The sequence below is a fragment of the Chlorocebus sabaeus genome, chromosome 1, assembly GCF_047675955.1.
Source record: "Chlorocebus sabaeus isolate Y175 chromosome 1, mChlSab1.0.hap1, whole genome shotgun sequence".
Lineage (NCBI taxonomy): Eukaryota > Metazoa > Chordata > Mammalia > Primates > Cercopithecidae > Chlorocebus > Chlorocebus sabaeus.
The window spans coordinates 67,589,190-67,614,927 of NC_132904.1; the positions used below are offsets into that span (position 1 = coordinate 67,589,190).

Consider the following 25,738-nt stretch of genomic DNA (forward strand, 5'->3'; position numbering starts at 1 on the left):
GCCATGGTTTTCGTCTCTTTCATTTCGTTTGTGAGCTTCTCTGCATTAATTACTCTAGCCATCGATTCTTCCACTTTTTTTTCAAGATTTTTAGTTTCTTTGCGCTGGGTACATAATTCCTCCTTTAGCTCTGAGAAATTTGATGGACTGAAGCCTTCTTCTCTCATCTCGTCGAAGTCATTCTCCGTCCAGCTTTGATCCGTTGCTGGCGATGAGCTGCGCTCCTTTGCCGGGGGAGATGCACTCTTATTTTTTGAATTTCCAGCTTTTCTGCCCTGCTTTTTCCCCATCTTTGTGGTTTTATCTGCCTCTGGTCTTTGATGATGGTGATGTACTGATGGGGTTTTGGTGTAGGTGTCCTTCCTGTTTGATAGCTTTCCTTCTAACAGTCAGGATCCTCAGCTGTAGGTTGTAGCTGTAGGAGATTGCTTGAGGTCCACTCCAGACCCTGTTTGCCTGGGTATCAGCAGCAGAGGCTGCAGAAGATAGTATATTTCTGAACAGCGAGTGTACCTGTCTGATTCTTGCTTTGGAAGCTTCCTCTCAGGGGTGTACTCCACCCTGTGAGGTGTGGGGTGTCAGACTGCCCCTAGTGGGGCATGTCTCCCCGTTAGGCTACTCAGGGGTCAGGGACCCACTTGAGCAGGCAGTCTGTCCCTTCTCAGATCTCAACCTCCGTGTTGGGAGATCCACTGCTCTCTTCAAAGCTGTCAGACAGAGTTGTTTGCGTCTGCAGAGCTTCTGCATTTGTTATTGTTTACTGTGCCCTGTCCCCAGAGGTGAAGTCTACAGAGACAGGCAGGTTTCCTTGAGCTGCTGTGAGCTCCACCCAGTTCGAGCTTCCCAGCAGCTTTGTTTACCTACTTAAGCCTCAGCAATGGCGGGCGCCCCTCCCCCAGCCTCGCTGCTGCCTTGCCGGTAGATCACAGACTGCTGTGCTAGCAATGAGGGAGGCTCCGTGGGTGTGGGACCCTCCCGGCCAGGTGTGGGATATGATCTCCTGGTGTGCCGGTTTGCTTAAAGCGCAGTATTGGGGTGGGAGTTACCCGATTTTCCAGGTGTTGTGTGTCTCAGTTCCCCTGGCTAGGAAAAGGGATTCCCTTCCCCCTTGCGCTTTCCAGGTGAGGCAATGCCTCGCCCTGCTTCAGCTCTCGCTGGTCGGGCTGCAGCAGCTGACCAGCACCGATCGTCTGGCACTCCCCAGTGAGATGAACCCAGTACCTCAGTTGAAAATGCAGAAATCACCGGTCTTCTGTGTCGCTCGCGCTGGGAGTTGGAGACTGGAGCTGTTCCTATTCGGCCATCTTCCAAAATAATTGTTTTTAAAAATCTTAGACTCAAGAAAATACAGAGAAATAATTCAAAAAAAAAAAAAAACTAGGAAGACAAATGTAACAGATGAAATTTTTTAAATTCTGGAGCTAAGCAATACAACAGAAATGAAAAAACATCAAATAGAATCAACAGCAGAATTGATCAAGCAGAGGAAAATTTGAAAACAAAGGAGAGCAGTCGCTCTTCCTCAGGTGGCCGCCATGGCGGGACAGGAGGATCCAGTGCAGCAGGAGATTCACCAGGACTGGCCTAACCAGGAGTACATTGAGATAATCACCAGCAACATCAAGAAAATTGCGGACTTTCTCAACTCCTTCGATATGTCTTGTCGTTCAAGACTTGCAACACTAAACGAGAAATTGACAGCCCTTGAACGGAGAATAGAGTACATTGAAGCACGGGTGACAAAAGGTGAGACACTCACCTAGAACAGTGACCTGCTGCTGCTGGGAAGTTGCTTTATACAACACAGGCCACATGGGAAAGGCCCCAGTAGCCTTCAGCTCCTTCCTTTCTCCTTAAAGAGCAACGGGGCTTATTCTTGTTTTTCTTTTTTCAAAAGTGTGGCCTTTGGGCTCTGCCATCTGGGCTGTGGTGTGTTATGTGGGGAGAAGTCCAGAGGAACTGTTGGAAACGACATTAGGCATTTTACCTTTTCAGTAACATTTTATAGATCTATTTGTCAAGGTATTTGAGACATTCACAGCCAAAACCCTGGGACTCTTTGTGAAGGTCCTCCCCGCCTCTATCTTTCTTTCTCTCTCTCTCTCAAACTTTCCTTAAAGTTCTCATTGCCTTTACACTGCTTCTGTGAACAATCTTTATCTCCTCACCACCTTTGGTGGGAAGTGGGGGGCAGTCCTGGCCAAGACACTCATGCCCTGGCAATGTGCCTGCCAGAGAATGTTGTTGCAGACCCACCAGTTTCTTGTTGATTTGGGGAGGTCAAGACCAGGCCCCCACTTGGCTTGAAGGGACATTTTTAGACCTTTCTTTCTGTCACTTGGGAGTGTCTATGCCTCTCATATTTCCCTAATAAACTCAACTTTTTATCTGAAAAAAAAAGAAAAAGAAAAAAGAAAACAAAGGAGAAAAAAGTAAGAAGCCTATGGAATTTATGGGACAATATCAAGAGAGCGAATTCTTGAATTATAGGAGTTTAGGCAGAACAAGAGGAGAAAAGGACAGAAAGCTTAATTTAAAAAATAGGTAAAACTTTCCAATCTGGGAAAATATATAAATATCCAGGTACAAGAAGGTAAAAGGTTTTTGAAATAAGATTCAATCTAAACAAGGCATTGAGGCATACCATAATCAAAGACAAGGAGAAAACAGAAAGAGAAAAGTCACCTATCAGGGAGTTCTATAAGTCTGATAGTGGATTTCTCAACAGACACATTATAGGCCAGACAACATACTCAAAGGACTGAAGGGGAAAAAAAGCTAATGAAGCAACATTTACCCAGTGAGTTGTCCTTTGGAAATAAAGAGAGACAGACTTTCCCAGACAGCCAGGAGATGAGGGGATGCATCAACACCTGACCTGTTTTACAATAAATACTAAAGGAAAAATTGAAGCTGAAAGAAAAGGGAGCTAATTTGTAACATGAAAATAGCTGACAGTATAAAACTCAGTTTTTTTTTTGTTTTTTTTTTTAAGTATATGCCCAGATTCAGAATACTCTGATACTCTAATGGTGATATATAGTAATATGTAAGTTACTTCCATCTTTAGTATGAAGGTTAAAAGACAAAACTGAAAATAGCTACACTAATCATTAAGGGACAGACAATATAAAAGGTGTAAATTGTGACATCAGAAACATAAAATGTGGGTGAGATTGAGTAAAGCGTAGAAATGTTTAATCAAATTTATCAGCTTAAAATAGCCTATTACAATGTTGTCTGTAGGCTTCCTGTAAATGTCAAAGCAAAAACCTATAGTAAATACACAAAAGATAAAAAGTAAAGAATCAAAATATACCACTACAGAAATTTTCAAAGGAAGATAACAAGATAGAAACAAAGGCTCTAAAAAAAAAAAAAAAATACGAAACAATTAGCAAAATGGCAATACTAAGGCCTTACTTATCAATAATTACCTTGGATGTAAATGAATTAAATTGCCTAATCAAAAGACAGAGTGGCTTAATAGATTAAAAAAGACTCAACTGTATGCTGCCTATGAGACTACTTCACCTGTAAAAACCCACACACCAACAGTAAAGATGGTAAACTATATTCCACGCAAATGGAAACCAAAAATAGAGCAGGGATAATACTTAGGTAAAATAGAATTTAAGTCAAAAACTGTAAAATGATAAATATGTTGATAAAAGGGGTCAATTCATCAAGAAGGTATAACAATTGTAAGTATATCTGTGTAGCCAATATCAGGCCACCTGAATATATAAAGGTAATATTAATAGACAAAGAATGTATAATACAATTACTAGGGGACGTCAATACCCCCACTTTCAGCAATGTGCAAATAATCTAGAGAGAACTCTAGACCAAATGAACCTAATAACCATATGCAGAACATTTAATCCAAGAATAGCAGCATATATATTCTCAAGTACACAAAAAACATTCTCGAGGACGGATCATGTTAATCCACAAAACAAGGCTTAACAAATTTAAAAAAATCAAAATCATATCAAGTATCTTTTTAGACCACAATAGTATGAAACTAAAAAGCAATAACTGGAAGAATTTTTGAAAACTTACCAATATATGAAAACTTAAATATTTTCCTGAAAAATCAAAAGGTCAAATAAATTAGAGGGGAAATTAAAGATTGAGATAAAATGGAAGCACAACACACCAAAACGTATGGGATGCAGCAGACGCAATCTAAGAAGGAATAAGTGCCTTATTGTTACAACAATAAGTGCCAGCATCAAAAAAAGATCCCAAACAAATGGCCTAATTGTTACACCTCAAGAAAATAGAAAAAGAAACTAAGCCCCAAATTAGTACAAGAAAAAAAAAGGCATGAGCAGAAATGAGACTAGAAAAATGATAGAAAATATAAATTAAACTGGGTTGTTAAAGATAAACAATATAAAACTTTAGAAAGGCCAAGAAATCTATACAAACCTAAGAAAGAATGCTCAAAATCAGAAATGGAAAACATTGTAACTGATACAAATAAATATGAAGGATCACTAGAGACCACTATGAATAATTATATGCCAACAAATTGGATAACTTAGGTTATAAGTTTAGGAATCTAAACATATAAACATATACAAAATCTAAACATAATCAAAAACTAAATCATGATGAAATTTAAAATATGAGCAGATGAATAAGTAATGAAATGAATCAATAATTTAAAATCTTCCACCCAAGAAAAACTCGAGCTGATGGCTTCATTGTGTAATTCTACCATTTAAGGAAATAATACCAGTCCTTGTCACACTTCAAAAAAATCAAATAAGAAATACTTCCAAACTCATTTTACAAGGTCAGCATTTCCCTGATACCAAAGCCAGACAAGATATAAGAAATGAAAACTATAGACCAATTTATTTCTGATGACTATAGATGCAAAAATCCTCAACAAAATACTAGCACAAAATTCAACAGCACATTAAAGAATCATTTAACCATGATCATGTGGGATTTACCCCAATGATGTGAGGATGGTTCAGTAAATGCAAGTTTATAAATGTGATACACAATGTTAACAGTATAAAGGACAAATCTTTTGATTATCTTATTAAATGCAGAAAAAAATTGACAAAATTCAACATCCTTTAATTACTTTAAAAAAAAAAAAAACTATCAAATTAAGTATAGAATGTTGTACCTCAGCCAGGTACAGTGGTTCATGGCTGTAATCCCAGAACTTTGAGAGGACAAGGAGGGTGGATCACTTGAGCCCGCAGTCGGAGACTAGCCTGGGCAACATGGTGAAACCTCATCTCTACTAAAAATACAAAAAATAGCTGGGCATGGTGGTGTGTGCCTGTAGTAACAACTACTTGGGAGGCTGAAGGTGGGAGGGTCATTTGGGCTCTGGAAGGTTGAGGCTGCAGTGAGCCATGATCATACCACTGCACTCCAGCCTGGTGACAGAGTGAGATCCTATATTTAAAAAAAAAAAAAAAAAAAAAAAAAAAAAAAAAAAAAAAATTGTACCTTAACACAACAAAGACTGTATATGATAAGCTCACAGCTAACAACACACTCAAAATGAAAAGTTGTAAAATCAGAAACAAGACGAGGGTTCCCACTGTCACCAATTGTGTTCAACATGGTGCTGAAGTCTTAGAGCAATTAGGCAAGAGAAAAAATAAGACCTCCAAATCAGAAAGAAGTTAAACTGTCCCTGTTTACAGATGAAATAATCTTGCATACAGAAAACTAAATATTCCACACACAAAAAACTGTTGGAACTAATAAATTTAGAAAAGTCATAGATAAAATCAACACATAAAAATCAAGTGTTTCTATACACTAACAATGAAATATCTGAAAATAAGAAGACAATTCCATTCTCGATAGCTACAAAAAATAAAATGTAGAAATACATTAATACATTTAACCAAGGAGTTAAAGACCTGTACACTGAAAACTATAAAACACTGAAAGGAGTTGAAAATACAAACAAGTAAGAAGATATCCCAAGTTTATGGATTAGAAGAATATTTTTAAGTGCCCATACTAAGTAAATCAATCTACAAATTCAATGCAATCCCTATTAAAATTCCAATGATGTTTTCCTCATGAATAGAGGGGGAAAATCTTAAATTTTATACAGAACCACAAAAGTTGTGAATAGCCAAAGCAGTCCTGAACAAAAAAAAACAAGTGCTGATGAGGATGCAGAGAAAAAGAAACATTTGCACACTGTTGGTGGGAATGTAGATTAGTACAGCCATTATGGGGAAAAGCATGGAAGTTCCTTAAATTAAAAGTATAACTCTCATATGGATATCATATGAGATATCCATCACTAAATCCTCTTATTGATGGATATCCACAGGAAATGAAAACCCCATGTTGAAAATAGGTCTGTACTCACATGTTCATTGCAGCATTACTCACTATACCCAAGATATGGAATCAACCTAAATGGCCATCAACAGATGAGTGGATAAGGTGGTATGTATACACAATGGGATACTATTCTTAAAATCCCATCACTTGCAACAGTATGGATGAATCTGAATGGCATTATGTTATAAGCCAGGCACAGAAAGACAAATACTATATAATCTCTCATATGTAACCTACAAAAGTGGAGATACATGATCTTCAATAAAGTCAGCAATAACAAGCAATAGGGAAAGGACCAATATTCAATAAATGGTGCTGGGATAACTGGCTAGCCATATGCAGATTATTGCTGCTGGACCCCTTCCTTATACTATATACAAGAATCAACTCAAGAGGGAGTAAAGATTTAAATGAAAGTCTGAATAGAAAAACATATCTGATACCAGCCCTGTAGTTTGAACCTACTTCAGGGAATCCAGTACAATATAGTCAGTTCAGAGAAGTTGGCATGATTATGGATCCTGTGAGGAACAATTCTGCTTCAGAGAAAGAGAAAAGCAAGCTAGGGCTCCAAGGGAAAATCAAGGTACAAATAAGTGAAATTATCAAAAGTATATATTATCTGGGCCCAAAACAATTCATTCCTAGGAGGGGAGGTATATATCCAGGAAAATGTTCATAGACTTGATCATTCTTAGGCCAAGCCTAGAAAATTGAAGTAGAAGAACTAAGGGTTCTAGAAGATTCATTCCACTTTGCTAGCCCAGATTACCAAGTGGTTTTTAATGCTTTAAATTTGTCATCTAACAAACAGATCAAACACATAGATAAATGAGTTCATCCTGCTTCATCTTAGTGCCTCATAGAGACTGATAATAATTTAATGGCACTAGTTATATAGAATTGTTTTTAAGTAGGGGAAGCTCCAGGATTATAGTTACAGCCATTCCCAAAGACCATCCAAAACATGTAGTCAAAAGCCACCAGCCAAGACAGAATTTGTAAATCATTTAGATCATTAGAAACAAATAATACCAATGCTGCATTTAGGGAGTAAGGAAGGTCAAAGAGTCATAGTACAGATATTCTTATTCTTTTCCCCGTCATTCCAACCTCCTTATCTTTTTGTTCTCTTCCACCTCCTCCACCTATGAAGTAGGTTGATCAGATTCCAGGATTACTAGACCATGTTCTTTATGACATTGGTTATTCCAGAACCAGCAATGCTGGCATCACTTGGGAACTTGTTAGAAATGCAAATTCTCAGGCTGTATTCCCTAGAGAAACTCTAGGGTAGAGCCTGGAAATTTGTGATTCTGATGCCTACTAAAATTTAAGAACCACTACTCTAGGAGATGGGTGCATTTTGCATTAAGAGACAGAAGACAGAATGATTTCTTTATCCATTTCCCTACTTGCACCTTTGTGATAGCACCCAGGCCTCTCCACAAGTTTTGAATCCTACAGCCAATGACCCAGAGAAAAGAATAGGTAAAGTGAATGTCTCCTGTTCATGGTCTGACAGGATTGTTGATGCAACAATAGAGAAGATATCCCACCTCTACCGCCCAGATACTGCCCTGGCAGGGAGGCTGGCACTTGACCATATCTTCAACTCCCTTGGCTTCTTTCAGCTTATCTAAAAGAATTAAAGCTACTTGGTAGCTGTGAGAAACTGGGTTCTTTATGAAAACTGGTCCCAGCTAAGTCCAGAAGGAGGAAATTAACTTCACCATCATAAGGGCTTAATACATTTAGCTTTCATAACCTGCTTACATCCCTTGGTATGGATTCTTGAATATATTACAAAAATTACAGAAAGTTCATTGTAATGTTCTTTTGATTAGAAGTAATTGAATTAGTCAGAAAAAGGTAGAAAATTGCTTATGAGATTAAAAGCTATTCTCAGCTTTTAATCCTTATAAATATCAAAAATAAAATAGAATAAAACTGCAAGTAGTAGTCCATCAAACTTCTCACAAAATCTTTTCATGTTTCATTATCTGAAGTTGGAGTTTGATAAAAGAATTGTCCATAATGTACAAACCTATACCTTTTGTAGTAAAAAGCACTAGGTGGTTATTGTTTCTAAAACTTGCTTGTACTTCAGAATCCTCTGGGCATCTTTGAAAAATTTCAAAGCTCAGGTTATACTCTTGACCAATTGAATCACCAGTTATGAGGATAAGACACAGGTAGCCATATTTTTTGAAGTAGGGGACAATAGAAATGCAGAAGCATCCTAAGCAAAACCTGAAATTCAATTAATTTTATTTCTAATGATTTTGCTAAAAAGTAGACTGAAGTTTGCCTGCCTTGTTTTGTTAAATCTGTATTCTGACTCTGTCGTTTGACCATTTCCAAGCTATCAGCACACTCGTGGTATCCTAGCTAAAATGGCTGTCTGGATCAGTCAGGGATCCATGTAGAAGAATTGTACAGACAAATACTGACAATTACTCAGGCTTTCCAGATAATTCACTCTGTGACCCAGTCAGCTACATGTTTTCCTTTACAGGTTTAACCAAAACTGGGATCTTTAATATTTCCAGACACTGATAAAGATGTGAAGGTTGTTGTTCAAAACACTGAAGATCAAACATGTTGCTAAACACACAGAAACTAGCCCCAGCCCAGAGCCAAAATCCTTGAACCTTCGTATAAGCCCCATAATCTGACCCCTCCTTGCTGAAATACCTAGGTAGAGTCTCTCTTTTCTCACTGTCCATCACAAGGACCACCACAACACCCTTTAAGTTTTCCTAATAAATTCTTTGGACTGTCACCGTGATTTTAGTGTTTTTCTTTTTTTTGTTGTTTTTTGTTTTTTGTTTTTTGTTTTTTTTATTATTATTATTCTACTTTAAGTTCTAGGGTACATGTGCATAACGTGCAGGTTTGTTACATATGTATACTTGTGTCATGTTGGTGTGCTGCACCCATCAACTCGTCAGCACCCATCAACTCGTCATTTACAGCAGGTATAACTCCCAATGCAATCCCTCCCCCCTCCCCCCTCCCCCCTCCCCATGATAGGCCCCGGTGTGTGATGTCCCCCTTCCCGAGTCCAAGTGATCTCATTGTTCAGTTCCCACCTATGAGTGAGAACATGCAGTGTTTGGTTTTCTGTTCTTGTGATAGTTTGCTAAAAATGATGGTTTCCAGCTGCATCCATGTCCCTACAAAGGACACAAACTCATCCTTTTTTATGGCTGCATAGTATTCCATGGTGTATATGTGCCACATTTTCTTAATCCAGTCTGTCACTGATGGACATTTGGGTTGATTCCAAGTCTTTGCTATTGTGAATAGTGCCACAATAAACATACGTGTGCATGTGTCTTTATAGCAGCATGATTTATAATCCTTTGGGTATATACCCAGTAATGGGATGGCTGGGTCATATGGTACATCTAGTTCTAGATCCTTGAGGACTCGCCATACTGTTTTCCATAATGGTTGAACTAGTTTACAATCCCACCAACAGTGTAAAAGTGTTCCTATTTCTCCACATCCTCTCCAGCACCTGTTGTTTCCTGGCTTTTTAATGATTGCCATTCTAACTGGTGTGAGATGGTATCTCATTGTGGTTTTGATTTGCATTTCTCTGATGGCCAGTGATGATGAGCATTTTTTCATGTGTCTGTTGGCTGTATGAATGTCTTCTTTTGAGAAATGTCTGTTCATATCCTTTGTCCACTTTTTGATGGGGTTGTTTGTTTTTTTCTTGTAAATTTGTTTGAGTTCTTTGTAGGTTCTGGATATTAGCCCTTTGTCAGATGACTAGATTGCAAAAATTTTCTCCCATTCTGTAGGTTGCCTGTTCACTCTGATGGTAGTTTTTTTTGCTGTGCAGAAGCTCTTTAGTTTAATGAGATCCCATTTGTCAATTTTGACTTTTGCTGCCATTGCTTTTGGCGTTTTAGACATGAAGTCTTTGCCCATGCCTATGTCCTGAATGGTACTACCTAGGTTTTCTTCATCAAGCTACCAGTGAATTTCTTCACAGAATTGGAAAAAACTGCTTTAAAGTTCATATGGAACCAAAAAAGAGCCCGCATCTCCAAGACAATCCTAAGTCAAAAGAACAAAGCTGGAGGCATCACGCTACCTGACTTCAAACTATACTACAAGGCTACAGTAACCAAAACAGCATGGTACTGGTACCAAAACAGAGATATAGACCAATGGAACAGAACAGAGTCCTCAGAAATAATACCACACATCTACAGCCATCTGATCTTTGACAAACCTGAGAGAAACAAGAAATGGGGAAAGGATTCCCTATTTAATAAATGGTGCTGGGAAATTTGGCTAGCCATAAGTAGAAAGCTGAAACTGGATCCTTTCCTTACTCCTTATATGAAAATTAATTCAAGATGGATTAGAGACTTAAATGTTAGATTTTAGTGTTCTTCTTTGGAATCCCAATCAGCCCTATCTTGGGATAGTTTACGGCAGTTCATTGTGGGAACTCTCCTCGCTCCATTGTTGGGGCTATTCCAGCTAGGAGTTTGATCAGAGGGAAAAATGATATTTCTTCAACTCTAGAAATACCATGAGAAATATTGTTCTCATTAGTGCTATGCTCTATCTAAGCACCTGGTGTCACTATAAGACAGAAAATAACTTTGTGACTAAAGTCAAGTTTATACTGTTGTTTCTTATGTGGCAATGGAGTTCATATACTATTAAACTTCTATGTGGGACAAAATCACTGCCTATGAGAAGGTATGAGTATACCTTGAAGGATAAAATAATTACTGCACCAAACATGGGCAGATCAGATCTTGCAGCCTGGAAATACTCATTTAATACATTATACTATATCCACTGTATTAAATAATAGACAAATAATTAGTTTCCAGAATGTATAAGTCTGTTATTTTTGTGGGGAAAAAATACAAAATTTCAGTGATATACAACAATAAAACTATATTTCTCATACATCTGAATATTGGCTGAGATGACTGCTGATCTTAGCTAGGTTTGTTTATGTAACTGTAGGTTGGCTGTGGATCGGCTAATCCAAGCCAGACTTGGCTGTGAGGTTCTGCTTCAAACTGTGAGTTGGTCTGGCAGCTCTGCTCTACTTTTCTCTTATCATCCTTGGACCAGGGAGCTAACCAGTCACATTCTCATGGTGTGGCAGAGTAAGAAGATGGCAAGCCCCACTAGACAAGCAAACTTTAAGCTTCTGCTTTCACCAAACCTACTAATTACTCCTCCCACTCACCCATGGAAGTGGTGCACATGACAAAGCCTATAGTTAATGTATGGGGAAGTATACTCTGGGAGAGTGAGTGTTATTCAACAGTAATCTAATATACAGAATGTTCTGTGTCAACTGAGGAACACCAAACAACAGTTTGAAAAGTTTCCATCGGAGAATCAGAGGTCCTTAATTTATACCATTTTCTTTCTATTCAATACCTGGAAAAGCTTATTTCAATGTCTGGAGGAGTGAGATACCTGAGAACTGTCAAGAGACCCACTTAAACTATCATCCACCATGTGTGTCTGTAAAGTAAGCATTAGCACAGCAGCATGGGCTGTGGGATGCTTTTTCAGAGCCTATCAAACTTTGATTAGTTTCTTGAACTTGAAGGGATTCATATCACTGTTAAAACAAAAGGTTCACAAAATTAAAAAAGAACACAGTATAATGTGGGCAGCAAGCCACCCAGGTGCCAAGGCAAGAGACCAAGGGCACAAGTTCTTCCAGTATAATAAAGAAAATATATAAAATAGGAATAGTTATACTAGAAATCGATTATAGATACAATGATATATAAATATTATTGATCATCAGTTTGTAGCATTATTCTTTATTCCATTATTGTAATAATCCTTGCTCTACAATTATAACCTAGGAAAAACCAGGCCATACAGAGATATAAGCTGAAGGGGCATGGGGAGAAGTGACCAGAAGACAAGTGTGAGCCCTCTATCATGCCTGGACAGGGCCAGTAGAGGGTTCCTTGGTCTAGTGGTAACGCCAGTGCCTGGCAAGGCAACCCCTACTTAGCTGACCTTGGTCTAGCGGTAGCATCAGTGCCTAGGGAAGGCATCGTTACTTAGCAGACCTGGAAAGGGAGTCTCCCTTTCCCTGGGGGAGTTGGAGAGGACTCTGTTCCACACCTCTTGTGGAAGGCCTGACATCAGTCAGGTCCCCCTACAGCCATCGGGAGGCCAAACCATCTCCCTGTGATGCTGTGCTTCAGTGGTCACACTCCTGTTTCACTTTCATGTTCCACCCTGTACACCTGGCTCTGTTTTCTAGATAGCAGTAGCAGAATTAGTGAAAGTGCTAAAAGTCTTTGAAATGCATAGAAGAAATAATGGCGTAAGCTGTCCTCTCTCTCTCTCTGCCTTGGCTGCCAAACAGGGAAGGGCCCCCTGTCTGGTGGACACGTGACTCACGTGACCTTATCAATCACTGGAGATGACTTACACTCCTTACCCTGCCCCTTTTGACTTGTATCCAATAAGTAACACTGCAGTCAGGCATTCGGGGCCACTACTGGTCTCCGCGTCTTGGTGGTAGTGGTCCCCCGGGGCCCAGCTGTCTTTTCTTCTATCTCTTTGTCTTGTGTCTTTATTTCTATGATCCCTTGTCTCCACACATGAGAAAAACCCATAAACCCTGTAGGGTTGGCCCTACAGTATAAGTAGATCACGTAAAGGTATGTATGGGAGCTTGTTTTTATAGAACTGACTGAAGAAGTGTTCATCATAAGAGTTTGAAAGACAAAAGCAGAGATAAGTGAAATTAATAATTTTATGATATGTTGTAAGAAGACTGGATTTTCTTTATTTTTCTTTAAATATTCAGTCTTGAGCTGTCATGAGTTGAAACGCAAGCTAGAACTCACAACTCCAGCAATTGGTGTTCCTTGAGTAAGGCTGTGAAACAAACGACTCCCAAATTTCAGTGGTTCACTACAAAAACAACAAAATCATCCTTGTTCATATTATATGAACACTGTGGGTCAGTTATGACTATGCTACAGGCAGTGAGTCAGATTCACATCTGCTCCATGGATCTTCATCATGAGTCTAGGCTGTGATATGCTTATTCTTCTGGCAGAGGGAAAGAATGAAAGATAAACCAAGCCTTCTAACCATGTTTTACAGTTTAAGGTTTTATTAGCAGCTCAAACACAAAGTTTATTTCTCATTTACACTTCTTATTCATTGTGGGTGGACTTTGGCTTTGTCACAACCTCTAACTGGAACTTTGCTGGGTTTTGCAGCTGAGGGGAAAGAAAGGAGGAAAGTTAATGCAAACTTTTAATTTGCAAAGCATAATGGCCTCTAGCTCCATCCATGTTCCCACAAAGGACACGATCTTATTCTTTTTGATGGCTGCATATATTCCATGGTGCATATGTATCACACACATCTGCAATAACACATGTCTATATGGGCCAGGCAACTTTTTGTCTTTCTGTTCCTTTCCATTCAATCTTTGCACCAATATCATAGTGTCCTTTTTAAATTTTATTTTAGGTTAGAGGTACATGTGCAGGTGTGTTATATAAACTTGTGTCACGGGAGTTTTTTGTACAAGTTCTTTGATCACCCAGATACTAGCCATAGTACCTGATAGCTATTTTTCCTGATCCTCTCCCTCCTACCTTAAATAGGCCCCAGTGTCTGTTGTTCCTCTTTGTGTCCACGTGTTCTCATTATTTAGTTCCCACTTATAAGTGAGAACATGTGGTATTTTATTTTTCTATTCCCCTTTTAGTTTGCAAAGAATAATTGCCTCTAGCTCCATCCATGTTTCTGCAAAGGACATGATCTTATTCTTTTTGATGGCTGCATAGTATTCCATGATGCATATGTATCACATTTTCTTTATCCAGTCAACTGTTGATATGCATTTAGGTTGATTCTATGTCTTTGCTATTGTGAATAGTGCTGCAGTGAACATACACATACATGTTATCTTTATGGTAGAACAACTTAGGTTCCTTTGGGTACATACCTGGTAAAGGATCACTCGGTCAAATGGTATTTCTGTTTTTAGGTCTTTGAGGAATTGCCCACTGCTTTCCATAATGGGTGAAATAATTTACACTCCTACAAGCAGTATATAAGTGTTTCCTTTTCTCCACAACCTCACCAGCATCTGTTATTTTTTTATACACTTTCTGATTCTTGAAATGCATTTCAGGGCTACTCGAATTTCATTGGCCAAATCAAGTCACATGGCAAAGTTTAAAATTGGTGGAGTGAAGGAAATATCCTACCCCCGATAGGACAGGAGACTAAATATCGGTGAACAATAATACAGTCTACCACAACTACAATCATGTGTAACTAGTCATGCATTGCTTAATGATGGGGATACATTCTGAGAAATGTGTCCTTAGGTGATTTTATCAACCTGTGAACATCATAGAGTGTATTTACACAAACCTAGATGGTATCACCTACTATATACCTAAGCTATATGGTATAGCCTGTTGTTCCTAGGCTACAAACCCAATATTGTAGGCAATTGTAACACAATAAGTATTTGTGTATTTAAACAGAAAAATAGCTAATGGATACTAGGCTTAATACTTGGGTGATGAAATAATCTGTACAACAAAACCCCCACAACATGGGTTTACCTAGATAACAAACCTGTACATGTAACTTAAAAGTTTAAAAAAATACAGTATATATATGATACTATAATATTATTCAATCACCATCATATAGGTGACCCATCACTGACCAAAACTTCATTATGCAGTGTGTGACTGTATTCTATTTTCTTATTTTCAGAAGTCTCAGCTTCAAGAGGGAATGGTGTTATTTCTGTTTTCATGGTCCATAGTTCAAAGATGGTATTCGGCTCTTCTATCTATTCATTTAATAAATATTACTAAGTATTTTGGAAGCAAAGGACATGCATGTGCAAAGCTAGATACAGGATAATATAAATTGATAAAAAGGAACATCAGAGGACTCTTTTGATAAGTGTTCACCAAAAGAATTGGCCATGTCTATCAGGAAGGAAGTAAAAAGAATTGACTTAATGGAAGAAATATATCTACTTATAAATGGAGCTGTCTAACTGTAGAAATAAAATTGGGAAATAGTAGGCTATAAAAAGAGGAGCAAAGGGTGGAGGGTACTTGTCAGAAAAGACATGGGGGTAATTTTAGTACTAAAAGGAATAATGGTTTTGGGGTCACAAAATTTGTGGTTCATTTCCTCACTCATACCTGGATAAAGAAGTCACCTGTTTGGGTGACTCAGCTGTTTGGGCCAATCTCAGCCAATATTCCTACTGTCTTCCACCTAGATTACAATATTACTTTGAGAGGGCTGTCTTCCTTAGCCATATGATGAGTCTATGACAATGGGAAGGTCAAACCTCTACTATCAGAGCAGACTATAGGTGCACTCCTGGTTTGACCTGACTCATAGATCTGTGAGGAATGAAACCTCATTTTCCTTGTCATACTAGAGAATTGTCAAAGACATTCAGCAATTTTCCTATTTAGATTTTTCCTCTCAACCCCAATCCAGCATTCTCATTACTTGACCCAGGGGCTAAAAAAAGAGAACTATCCATCTACATGTTCTTTCTCTGGAATAGACTGAGCATATAATCACGAATCTGCTTGGTCTTGACTCCATAGATGATAGGATTGATCATGGGTGGGAAAAGGAGATAGAAAATAGCAAGGAGTATGTGGACGTGAGGGGCAGCACGGCGGGCTACACGGTGCATAACTGAAGAGATGACTACCGGAGTGTAGGTGGACAGGATGGCACCTATGTGAGACACGCATGTCCCAAATGCCTTGTAGCGGGCCTCCTGAGAGGCAAGCTGGAGAACTGCCTGAAGGATGAAAACATAAGACAGGATAACAAAGAGCAGGTCCAACACCACAATAAACATGGCCACAGCAATGCCATAGATATTGTTGAAGCTGGTGTCCCCACACACCAGCCTCACCACAGCCATGTGTTCACAGTAGCAATGGGCAATCACTGGGCCTCGGCAGTAGTGGAAGTGTCTCAGCAGGAAGGGGAGTGGAGTCGTTAGTGTCACAGCCCGGACCACAGCAGCCATGCCAATCTTGGTGATGAGGGACCTAGTCAGGACTGTGGTATAGTGCAGTGGCTTGCAGATGGCCACATAGCGGTCAAAGGCCATGGCCAGCAGCACTGCTGACTCCATGATGGAGAAGGAGTGAAGGAAGAACATCTGGACCAGACAGGCAAAGAAGCTGATCTCCCGATCCCTGAACCAGAATATGGCAAGCATTTTGGGCAGCGTTGTAGAAGAAAGAACCAAGTCAATGGTTGCCAACATGGCCAGAAAGAGATACATGGGCTCATGGAGGGCTGCATCAGCCCGGATAATGAAGAGAAGGGTACAGTTTCCCAGCAGGGCCAGAGTATAAGCAAAGCAGAAGGGGATGGAGATCCAGACATGCAGGTGTTCCAAACCAGGAATTCCTACCAACAAAAAGGTAGCTGGATGTGTTGAGGTGATATTAGAGGGAAGCATGGCTCCCAGAAAATCTCCTTGTCAATTTTTACAGGGCTTCTTCACCTTCTATACACACTTTCTATAATATATATGATTAGAGTTCAACCTATTATATTCCACCTGCAAAGATTACCTCTTGTTTCCACTGCTAGACTTCAAATAAAATAACCTGCAGCCTTCATAGACATGGAGAAGCATAATCCATATTTTCTACCCTCAAAGAAATTTGAATCTCATTGAGTAGATAGAATATTAAATATCCATAGAATTGATATCCCAAGACAACTTTCATAAAAGAATGGAGTATATGTAGCGTTTTCTGTGTTCTTGGTGATGCCATGAATACCTTGAAAAAAGAAGTGAAAATATGTTTAAGTCAATTCATTTCTTTAGCACATACATTGGTACCATTCTACCTTTCAGTTGAGCTAAATTCCCAAATGCAAGAGCCAATTTTCTCTCCTGAAATCTCAGTTGAGTCCCTGTATAAGTCAAACCTTTCGGTTTCTAATGCCCAAATTAATCACACAATCTGCATATTTTCCCTAAAACTACTTTATATGATACGGTTGCTACTAGCCATATGTCACTATGTAAACTTAAATTTATATTTAATAAATTAATTTCACATTTATGCAAAAACACTTTTCATGTGCTCAATAGCCACATGTGACTAGTGACTACCAAGAATATTTCCATCATTGTAGAAATTTCTGTTTAAGACCACTGCTCTACAGTATATCTTTCACATCTTCTCAATACTCATAGGTCTCTGTAAATACAGCCATGCTGCAAGCATATTGAGAAAATGAAAGGTCCTTTTTTGGTTCTCCATTGAAATTCATGTTAAACTCCCTGTGCGTGTTACTCTCCCTCCATCTGTCTTCCAGTTCCTTCTTTTCATCACAGGACAATTCTCTCTCATCTTTAGCAAGACTGACTTCTGACTTCCAAATGTCCTTCTTGTTAATAATTTTTCACCTTTTTATCTTGTTCTGGTCACTTTTCTTTTTTCAGATCCTTAAACACTGGAGTTACCCAGTTTTTACCAAGATTGTTATTATAAAATTATAAAATATATATTTGTATAAATATATATAAAAGGAAGTGAAGTATAAATATAAATATATTTTTATATATATTTATAAATATAAATATATTTTTATATATATTTATAAATATAAATATATTTTTATATATATTTATACAAAATATAAAATATAGGATCCACTTAATGAGGTTCTTATGAGGATTAAATGAGATAATGTACTTCAAACACTTACTAGTTACAGAACAAAGTAAATACTGAAAATAAAAACTTGGTCTTTTTTTAAAAAAAAAACTATTGGGAAATGTAATTGCTCAAAGATATTATAGCTAATAGTGTCAGACAGCCATATTTAGTCCTTCTTTCTACTGATTCCAATGTCCTAAGTAACTAGGCTTTTTGTTTCCATCTAGATGCCCTATATGCAACCTGTATCCAGCATAACCAGACTGAAAACTAACTTCCTTCTATAAGATTTAGAAAATGTTTAGAATCTAAAGTTACTGGCTGAAATCATGACTGCCACATATTCTAGTGGCAGACCTTGCACAAATAACTTATGTACTAGTTTGTTTCCTTCTCTGTTAACGGGAAATAGCACTGAACTACCTTTATCTTAGGGGTATAGGGAAGTTAAGTGTGATTATGTATAAAATCATTTTGTATAATTTCTTAGTGTGCAGAGCTTTGTCATTTATATTTCTCTTCTGTAGAACTGTTACTTACTTTTTAAAAAATTATTTATGTTGATTAAATCTACCATGACATTAAATCCTCCTCCTTTCAGTCAAACCTCTGCTTTTCTTTATAGCAAAGCATGTAGAAATGTCTACAATCTCAACTCTCTCAAGGATAATTGGTTTTGAAACATATCAATCTGGATTTTATTCCCATTACAAACCAAAAATTCCTTTTACTGTGACAATCAATGACCTCCATGATGATGGTGCCCTTATCACTTAACTGGCTTCATGCAACTGGACCTCTGAGCAACTTTTTTCTGAATTGACCACTCTCCTGCTTAAAACTCATTTTTCTCTTGTGTACCACCGTATTTCCATTTCCCAGCTCCAGCTTCTGCCCTAACTGTGAGTATTGCATTTTGACAGTTCTCAAGCATGATCTTTTCAAATTTTATATCCATGTCATTCAGAAAATATATCAATTAAATTTAATGACAACTATTTAAATATTTTCACTGAATGGGCTAAGGAAAAATTCATGAACAAAATAGATGGATCCCTTAGTAGAATAAGTTTGCTAAAGGTTGGGGAAGGATAATAAAAGGACATCATGATTAAATTACATATTACACACAGTTTCATTGTTGTGATTTAAAAACCAAGGAACAGGGCAATTATGATAGGCGTTTCATGATAGAGAGCAGGAAAAGTTGAAATTTGAAATAAAAAGCTCATTATAGACCTCATTGGAAAATAAATTTGAGAAAAATTGAATGAGGTGAGGAAATACTTCACTTCCTTAAATGTCAGAAACTAAAATTTCATGCCAGTAGCATATACAGAACAATTATACAGTGAACAAGAATAGGATGAAGGAGTGGAACAGGAGAGAGAATATGGATCCAAAGTTGCCTTACTGAGATGGATAATCCAATTCCACATGAAGAACTATAGAGAAGGAACCAAAGAATTGTCCACTCTAGACACAGAAGAGGGGAACTTTTATCCACTGGCTCCCACACCCCATGGGTCAAGGATGACCCAAGGAGTGTAGATTTCCTTGCATTTTCAGGTCCATACATGCACCAGAATAACTGAATGAGATCCCTGAGGTGCCCATGCAATAAAGCAGAGAAACTCTGGGGTGGGATGCAGCTGAGTAAGGTGCTATCAACCTACACCTACACTCAAATGGTTCCCACAATAATGCCTACAACAATAAGGAGGGATGACAGGACTTGAGAAGACCATAATAGATTTGGAATATAGGAGTCACCCAGGAGAAAGGAACAGTCTGAGAAAATGGAACAGCCAGAGAAAATGCCCTAAGACATAAAAACCCTGGTATTCAAATATCAGGAGGCAGCCAGCACAGGTAGGATGAAGCAAATGAGCAAGAGAATCGGGTCAGAACAGTGGGGCCAGATCACACAGGGTCCCATAGGCCTTTGTGGACTTTGCAAAAGTTCCTCATTTCTCTCAGAATCAAAGACATTGTTTTCAGCAGAGAAGAGATATATTTGACTTATACTTTTAAACTTTTCCCTGGCATCTATGATGGACAATAGCACAAAGAGGTAAGGGTAGAATTGGGGGAAAGTACCAGGAGACTGTTGCAGGAATCCAGGGAAGGGAGAACATTGACTCAGAATCAAGGTAGCAGTGTATGTCGTGGGAAGTAATAGGATTGTGGATATATTATTTAAATGTGTCAATGGTATTTTTGACAGGTTAGATATAGGAAGTGAGACAACAGGGAGTCAAAGATGACACCTTTATTTTTGGCATAAACAACTGACAGGAGCTGCTCCCAATTGAGATGGGAAAAGCATGAAAGGAGGAGCTCAAGACTTCAATTTTGAACATGGTGAGTTTGAGATATCAGAAATTCAAGTGAATATGGTAATACATATAGAAAATAGATCATATTTAAAGCCATGAAACTGTTTGAGATCACCCAGTTAGTAAATGTTCAGAGAAAAGAGAACCAGAGAACCTGGAACTGAATCCCAACATTAAGAATGGATGGGAGAGGAGTTGGGGCACATTGAGACATTCGCAAGGGAAACTGACAGTGGAAACTATTAAGATAGAAACATTCCCAAATAATGTACTATCTCAGTATATAGACTATAGTTTATTAACAAGGGGATTATTACCATGTAAAATGCTACTGATGAGTCAAAGAATTTGAAATCAGGCCTTGTGTTTAGAATTGCACAAGAGGATTGGATACCTTGATAAAAGCAATTTTGCTAGAATAGAGACAGGCAAAGCCTGACTTGACTGAGTTAGAATAGATAAGAGGGGAATTGAAGTCTGTGAACATGGCTAACTTTTTTGAGGAATTTGGAAGCAAAGGATGGCAAGTAAATAGGGCACTGGCTAAAATGGAAAGCGAAGTCAACTGTGTGTGTGTGAGTGTGTGTGTGTGTGTGTGCATGTCTCTGTGTGTGTTTGTTTTTTAGAACAGAATTATCATGTCTTTAGCTGAAGAAAATTATCCAATAGTGAGGAAAACTTGAAACTTAGGAGAAGAAAGAGAATACTGCTCCTGAAAGACCTTGAATAATGTATCTTTCCAGGTGGTCTACTTGTTGACCACTGAGAATGTAAACGTATCCTGAAACAAACACAAATTTACATACCTTACATTCCTTGTAAGCTCCAGACTAGAATATCCAACTCCATACTTGATATCCCCACATATTTGCCTCACAGATATGTCAAACCTGTCATGCCTGAGGCAGAAATCATGACTACTTCTCTTCTTGTGCTACCCATATCTCAGAACATAACATCCTGCCCAACCAGTTGCTCAACCTAGAATCAAGTCATCCTGGATTCTTCCCTTTTCTTCCTGCACCGTATTTAATCATCAGCAAGCACCACTGGATCATCCTACATAGTAAATCTCCACGTTGCCCATTGCATTTCCAACACCCTTCCAACACCATCATCCTTGTTCAGGCCACAGCATCTCTCAGCAACTACTGCTACAAAAGAATCCTAACAGGCATACAAAGTTCCACTTTGTTCTCCAATATTTATCCTTCAACAATTACCCACCATATCATGAAGTGAAGGGACTGGGGTTAGGAAACTCTACCTATTTCCTTCTGTAAACCCAGCCTCTAACATACATAGGTGTGGAGCATTTCACTAAATAAAATATGACTACTAGACTACTGGAAGACATATCTGTCAGACTACTACTCCCCTCATGTGATTTAAGCTGAGTTTGGGTTATCTTCTCATTTAAAATGCATCCAGGATGGAAGTTCTAAGCATCCCAATTACAATACTCTGTTACCTGCACCAGAATAAAATTATCTTCTTAATGGAAAATACTATTTTAAATATTCATAATGTTTGTGCATTTTTGTCAGGAACAAGCACTTACGACAATAGTCATTTTTATTTTCAAGTACGTATCAGTACCTAGAAACATGTCTGGCATCTAAGACACTCTTCTAAAATACTGTGAAATAATCCCACAAACCTGCTGCACCTTTACCTTATCTCAATATGTATTTTCCACAAAAGCCACGTTTTACTTTATCTGAGTCTCCATGTCCCCCTAGATTCCTCCATTCAACTTTTGAACATCACTAACCACCCTGTGAGCTATCTACTGATCTTCATACAAGAAAAAAAAAGGCATCTCTTCTATCAGATTTCTTCCTGAAAAGACAGATTTACAGTTCGTAAATCTTATTTCCTTTGAAGTCCATCTAAAACCAGCTCCTCAGAATGAAGAACTCAGAGTAGGAGTGTGAATGGAGCCAGTCTTCCTCCCCTAATATCCAGAAACTAAGACCTCCTCCGTAGTGCAAGTTTTGTCCAAACTGTTCATTGTTTTCAGAACTAAGATGTCCATGCTCAAAGGACTTCTATTTCTCCTTAAAAGGGGCCTCTGTATTTGGAATGGACTCAGTTAATACTGATATCTATTTGGTTGCCTATACCTTTATCTTAAAAGGATATCAGAATGATAGATCTGAAAAATTTAGAACCAGACAAGGAAGGATAATCACATAATCAAGGTACTTCAAGACTCTGCTTCTGGTAGAAGAACCTCAAAGACAACGTGTTTCTTACCTTTCCCTGCCATCTGTCTAGTTCAGGCCCCATTTTCTTCCTCTTGACTAATGCAGAAGCCATTTAATTGGAATGGGGGCATTTGCAGGGGTTAGGAAAAGCCATGACAGGAGGTGAGAAGTGACAGATCCAAACTGGAATAATCAGCTAAGACTTCTTGGAGATGGCCCACAGTGTTTGACATGGGAAGGAAGCAGGCATCCTCTGTGGTGGGGAGAGCATCTGGAGTTTGTGCACCAATCACTTGGGTGGGACTATCAAGACTTCTGTTCCCTCTGTTGAAGGACTAGAGTAGAAGCAATAACAGGGTTAGAGAGCTGATGCCTAAGATCAGGACTGGCTGTGGGAAGAAATTGAGTGCCCCCACCTTCCTGCTCACCCCCACCTTCCTGCTCACGCCCACCTTCCTGCTCATGCCCACCTTCCTGCTCACCCCCACAATGTCACTTGTTTCCTATTTCCCTGAGTTGCAGCTCTGTCCACAGTCCTCAGTCTGACTTTCAATCCTGGGCCCTTTTCATTAGCTTCATGCAGCGCCAGTGCTGCCTTCCTCTTTCAGTCTAAGGAGTCTTAGAAGGAGGAAGCTGGGAAGGGAGCAGCTGGCTTTAATCCTCACCAGCCTCTGCCCTTCTCCCAAAAGACTGAGGAAGCAGAAACTGCTGCACTTGAGCAGAGTCCTCAGAGACATCTCTGGCCTCCTCTCTCTGGGTTTACACAAGGGGACTCCCCTGACCCAAGGACTGTATCCTTGTTTCCTATAGCCCATGCCTCCTCCCCAGTCAGTGGCACTGAGTTGTGCCTACCAGGAATCATACCCTACTTGCCAGAGGCTGTGAGCATTTCAGGTGGAGCCGGCTTATGTCTTGGTGTTTGCTGTGCCTCTCTTTACTCTTTACCATCATTCTTAGTGTCTTCTAAGAAAGCCAACCTCATCAGAAAATATACACTGCAGGCAACTCCTCTCAGAATTGACTTGAAAGGGCAGGAAGTCCAGCCTGACCAGGCCAAGGTCATCCATTAGGCATTTTATTTTGCATTCATATTTCATATTGGCCTGAGATATGTGTTAATAACCAGCTCATGACCTTGATATGACAACTCTCTGATCCCTGATCTATTTTTCTTGTCTCTAAGGTAGAGATAATTTTACAATATTTTCTAACTCACAAGGATAGGATAGGAGGATCTAAGTAAATAAACAAGAAGCCACTATGAATGTGATTCCTTATTAACAATTAGGAAATTACCCAATCATCTATAAATGATAAAGGGTGATCTTTCTACTACAACTGACTTAATGTGTGCTATTTTTCAAGGACCTGAGAAGATGCTTTTCACTAGAGTTCTCCATGGATTTTGTCTACCCTAATTCCCCATAATTTTTAAAAGCAATCAGAACCCTGTAACTCAGTCATATCCACTCCCTTCCCACACAGGTACCCTAGAACTAACTTCCCCTTCTATAACAGTTGGCCCTCAAGGGTGTGGACTCAGCCCTCCTCCATGATAAGTCTGATCTTTTGGGATACTGGGATAAAGTGGAATTCCTACATAGTACATTTAAAGTTGCAGCCTAAATTAACCATGTACAGCCAGGCCAAGGGGATACAGCCTATATGAAAAGCACCTCACCAAAACCTAATATGGCAAAAGCCAGACAAAAGCCAGACAAGAGCCAGATGGAATAGACAGGGATTTTGTGAACAAAGCACCTTACTTTGCCCCCAACTGCATTCTGAGTGGGTTATCCTGTCATCATAGGAGTAGGATAAGAAGCACATGGAGTGGGGGAGTGGGCAGTGGGGCCATTGGCTCAAACTGTGCTGGAGATAACTGCTGGAATATTGGAACACTTTTCACTGTGTTTAATTCATTGACATCCTCCCCACTCTGCCTTTTCTTTTGTAAAATCTAGATTCTTTTACATTTGTATGCATATTTGCTTTGGTGTTCCCCAATCCCTCCAGCTTTTTCATGTTTCCATTTGGATCATTTTTTTTCCTGCCTGAAAAACTACTTTTATTTTTGCTTTTATTACAGGCCTTATAGTGACACATTCCATCAGCTTTTGCTCGTTTGTGAAATTCTGTTAGTCGTCTTTGTTTGTGAAAGATGACTCACGTCCTGGGCCTGAGTCTAAAATTCTATTTAAATTTGAATAGATTTTTAAATGGGTAATTCTTCTTTCATCCACTTTAGTATGTTAATCATATTCTGCCTTCACTTGCTTTTTTTGGAGTCAAGTATCTATTAATATCAGTCTTATTGTTGATCCTGTGAATATAATATGCCCTACCCCACCTTGGTGGTGCTCTTTTTTTTTTTCAATTAGCTGTGATGTGATCACACAGAACATTGTAGGCCATTGTATCAGTCCGTTCTCACACTGCTATGAAGAACTACCTGAGACTGGGTAATTTTATGGAGAAAAGAGGTTTGATTGACTCACAGTTCTGCAGGCTGTACAGAAGCATGGCTGGGAGGCCTCAGGAAACTTACAATCATGGCGGAAGATGAAGGGGAAGCAAGCAGGTCTTACCAGAGTGGAGCAGGAAAAAGAGAAGGGGGGTGGTGCCACACACTTTTAAACAGAACATCAAGGGGGAAATTTGCCCCCATGATCCAATCACCTCTCACCAGGTCCCCTCCTCTGACATGTGGGGATTATAATTCAAGATGAGATTTGGGTAGGGACACAGAGCCAAACCATATCAACCATGTAAGGATTTTACTTTGCAAAGATTCATAATTTCTCTCAGAATAAAAACCAAAGTTGAGCAGTGAATTGACATTATTTGACATATGTTGTTAAAATATTGCTTCTGACTTAAAGGGAACGGCACAAGATGATGAGAATGAAAGCAGAGAAAGGATTACGGATGCTGTTATAGGCATCCAGAGAGAAGATAGTGTTTCCAAATCAATGTGTTAATCATATATATGGAGAGAAATCAGATATATCAGATTTTATATATATCTATTTTTTAAGTGTCAGTGGGAATTCCTGAAAAATTAGCTCTAGGCTGTGAGAGAAAAATAAATCAAAGATAACACCAA

At 38.8% G+C, this 25,738-nt stretch overlaps 1 protein-coding gene and 1 pseudogene across 3 annotated transcripts; one reads left to right on the forward strand and one right to left on the reverse strand.

The window, feature by feature from the left end:
• The first annotated feature begins 1,508 nt into the window (after positions 1–1,508).
• Positions 1,509–1,889, forward strand: LOC103247958 (protein BRICK1 pseudogene; annotated as a pseudogene). Its single transcript, XR_012095578.1, has one exon. The product of XR_012095578.1 is annotated as a protein BRICK1 pseudogene (transcript).
• A 10,369-nt stretch (positions 1,890–12,258) lies between these two features.
• OR52K1 (olfactory receptor family 52 subfamily K member 1) lies at positions 12,259–23,335 on the reverse strand. 2 transcript variants are annotated; one of them, XM_038004932.2, is made up of 3 exons: positions 23,103–23,335; positions 22,682–23,066; positions 12,259–16,815 (listed from the first exon to the last, which is right to left on the reverse strand). In XM_038004932.2, the coding sequence occupies exons 2-3, from the start codon at positions 22,692–22,694 to the stop codon at positions 15,923–15,925; spliced, it is 906 nt and encodes a 301-aa protein (XP_037860860.1). In that variant the 5' UTR covers positions 22,695–23,066; positions 23,103–23,335; the 3' UTR covers positions 12,259–15,922. The 2 variants fall into 2 exon arrangements, with proteins under 2 accessions (XP_037860860.1, XP_037860858.1); XM_038004930.2 differs by having other exon boundaries at positions 12,259–17,195.
• Between the last annotated feature and the right edge of the window lie 2,403 nt (positions 23,336–25,738).

Coding starts and splice junctions, on each gene's coding strand:
- OR52K1 (XM_038004930.2), bottom strand. CDS start 16,867: ATGCTTCCCTCTAATATCACCTCAACACATCCAGCTACCTTTTTGTTG.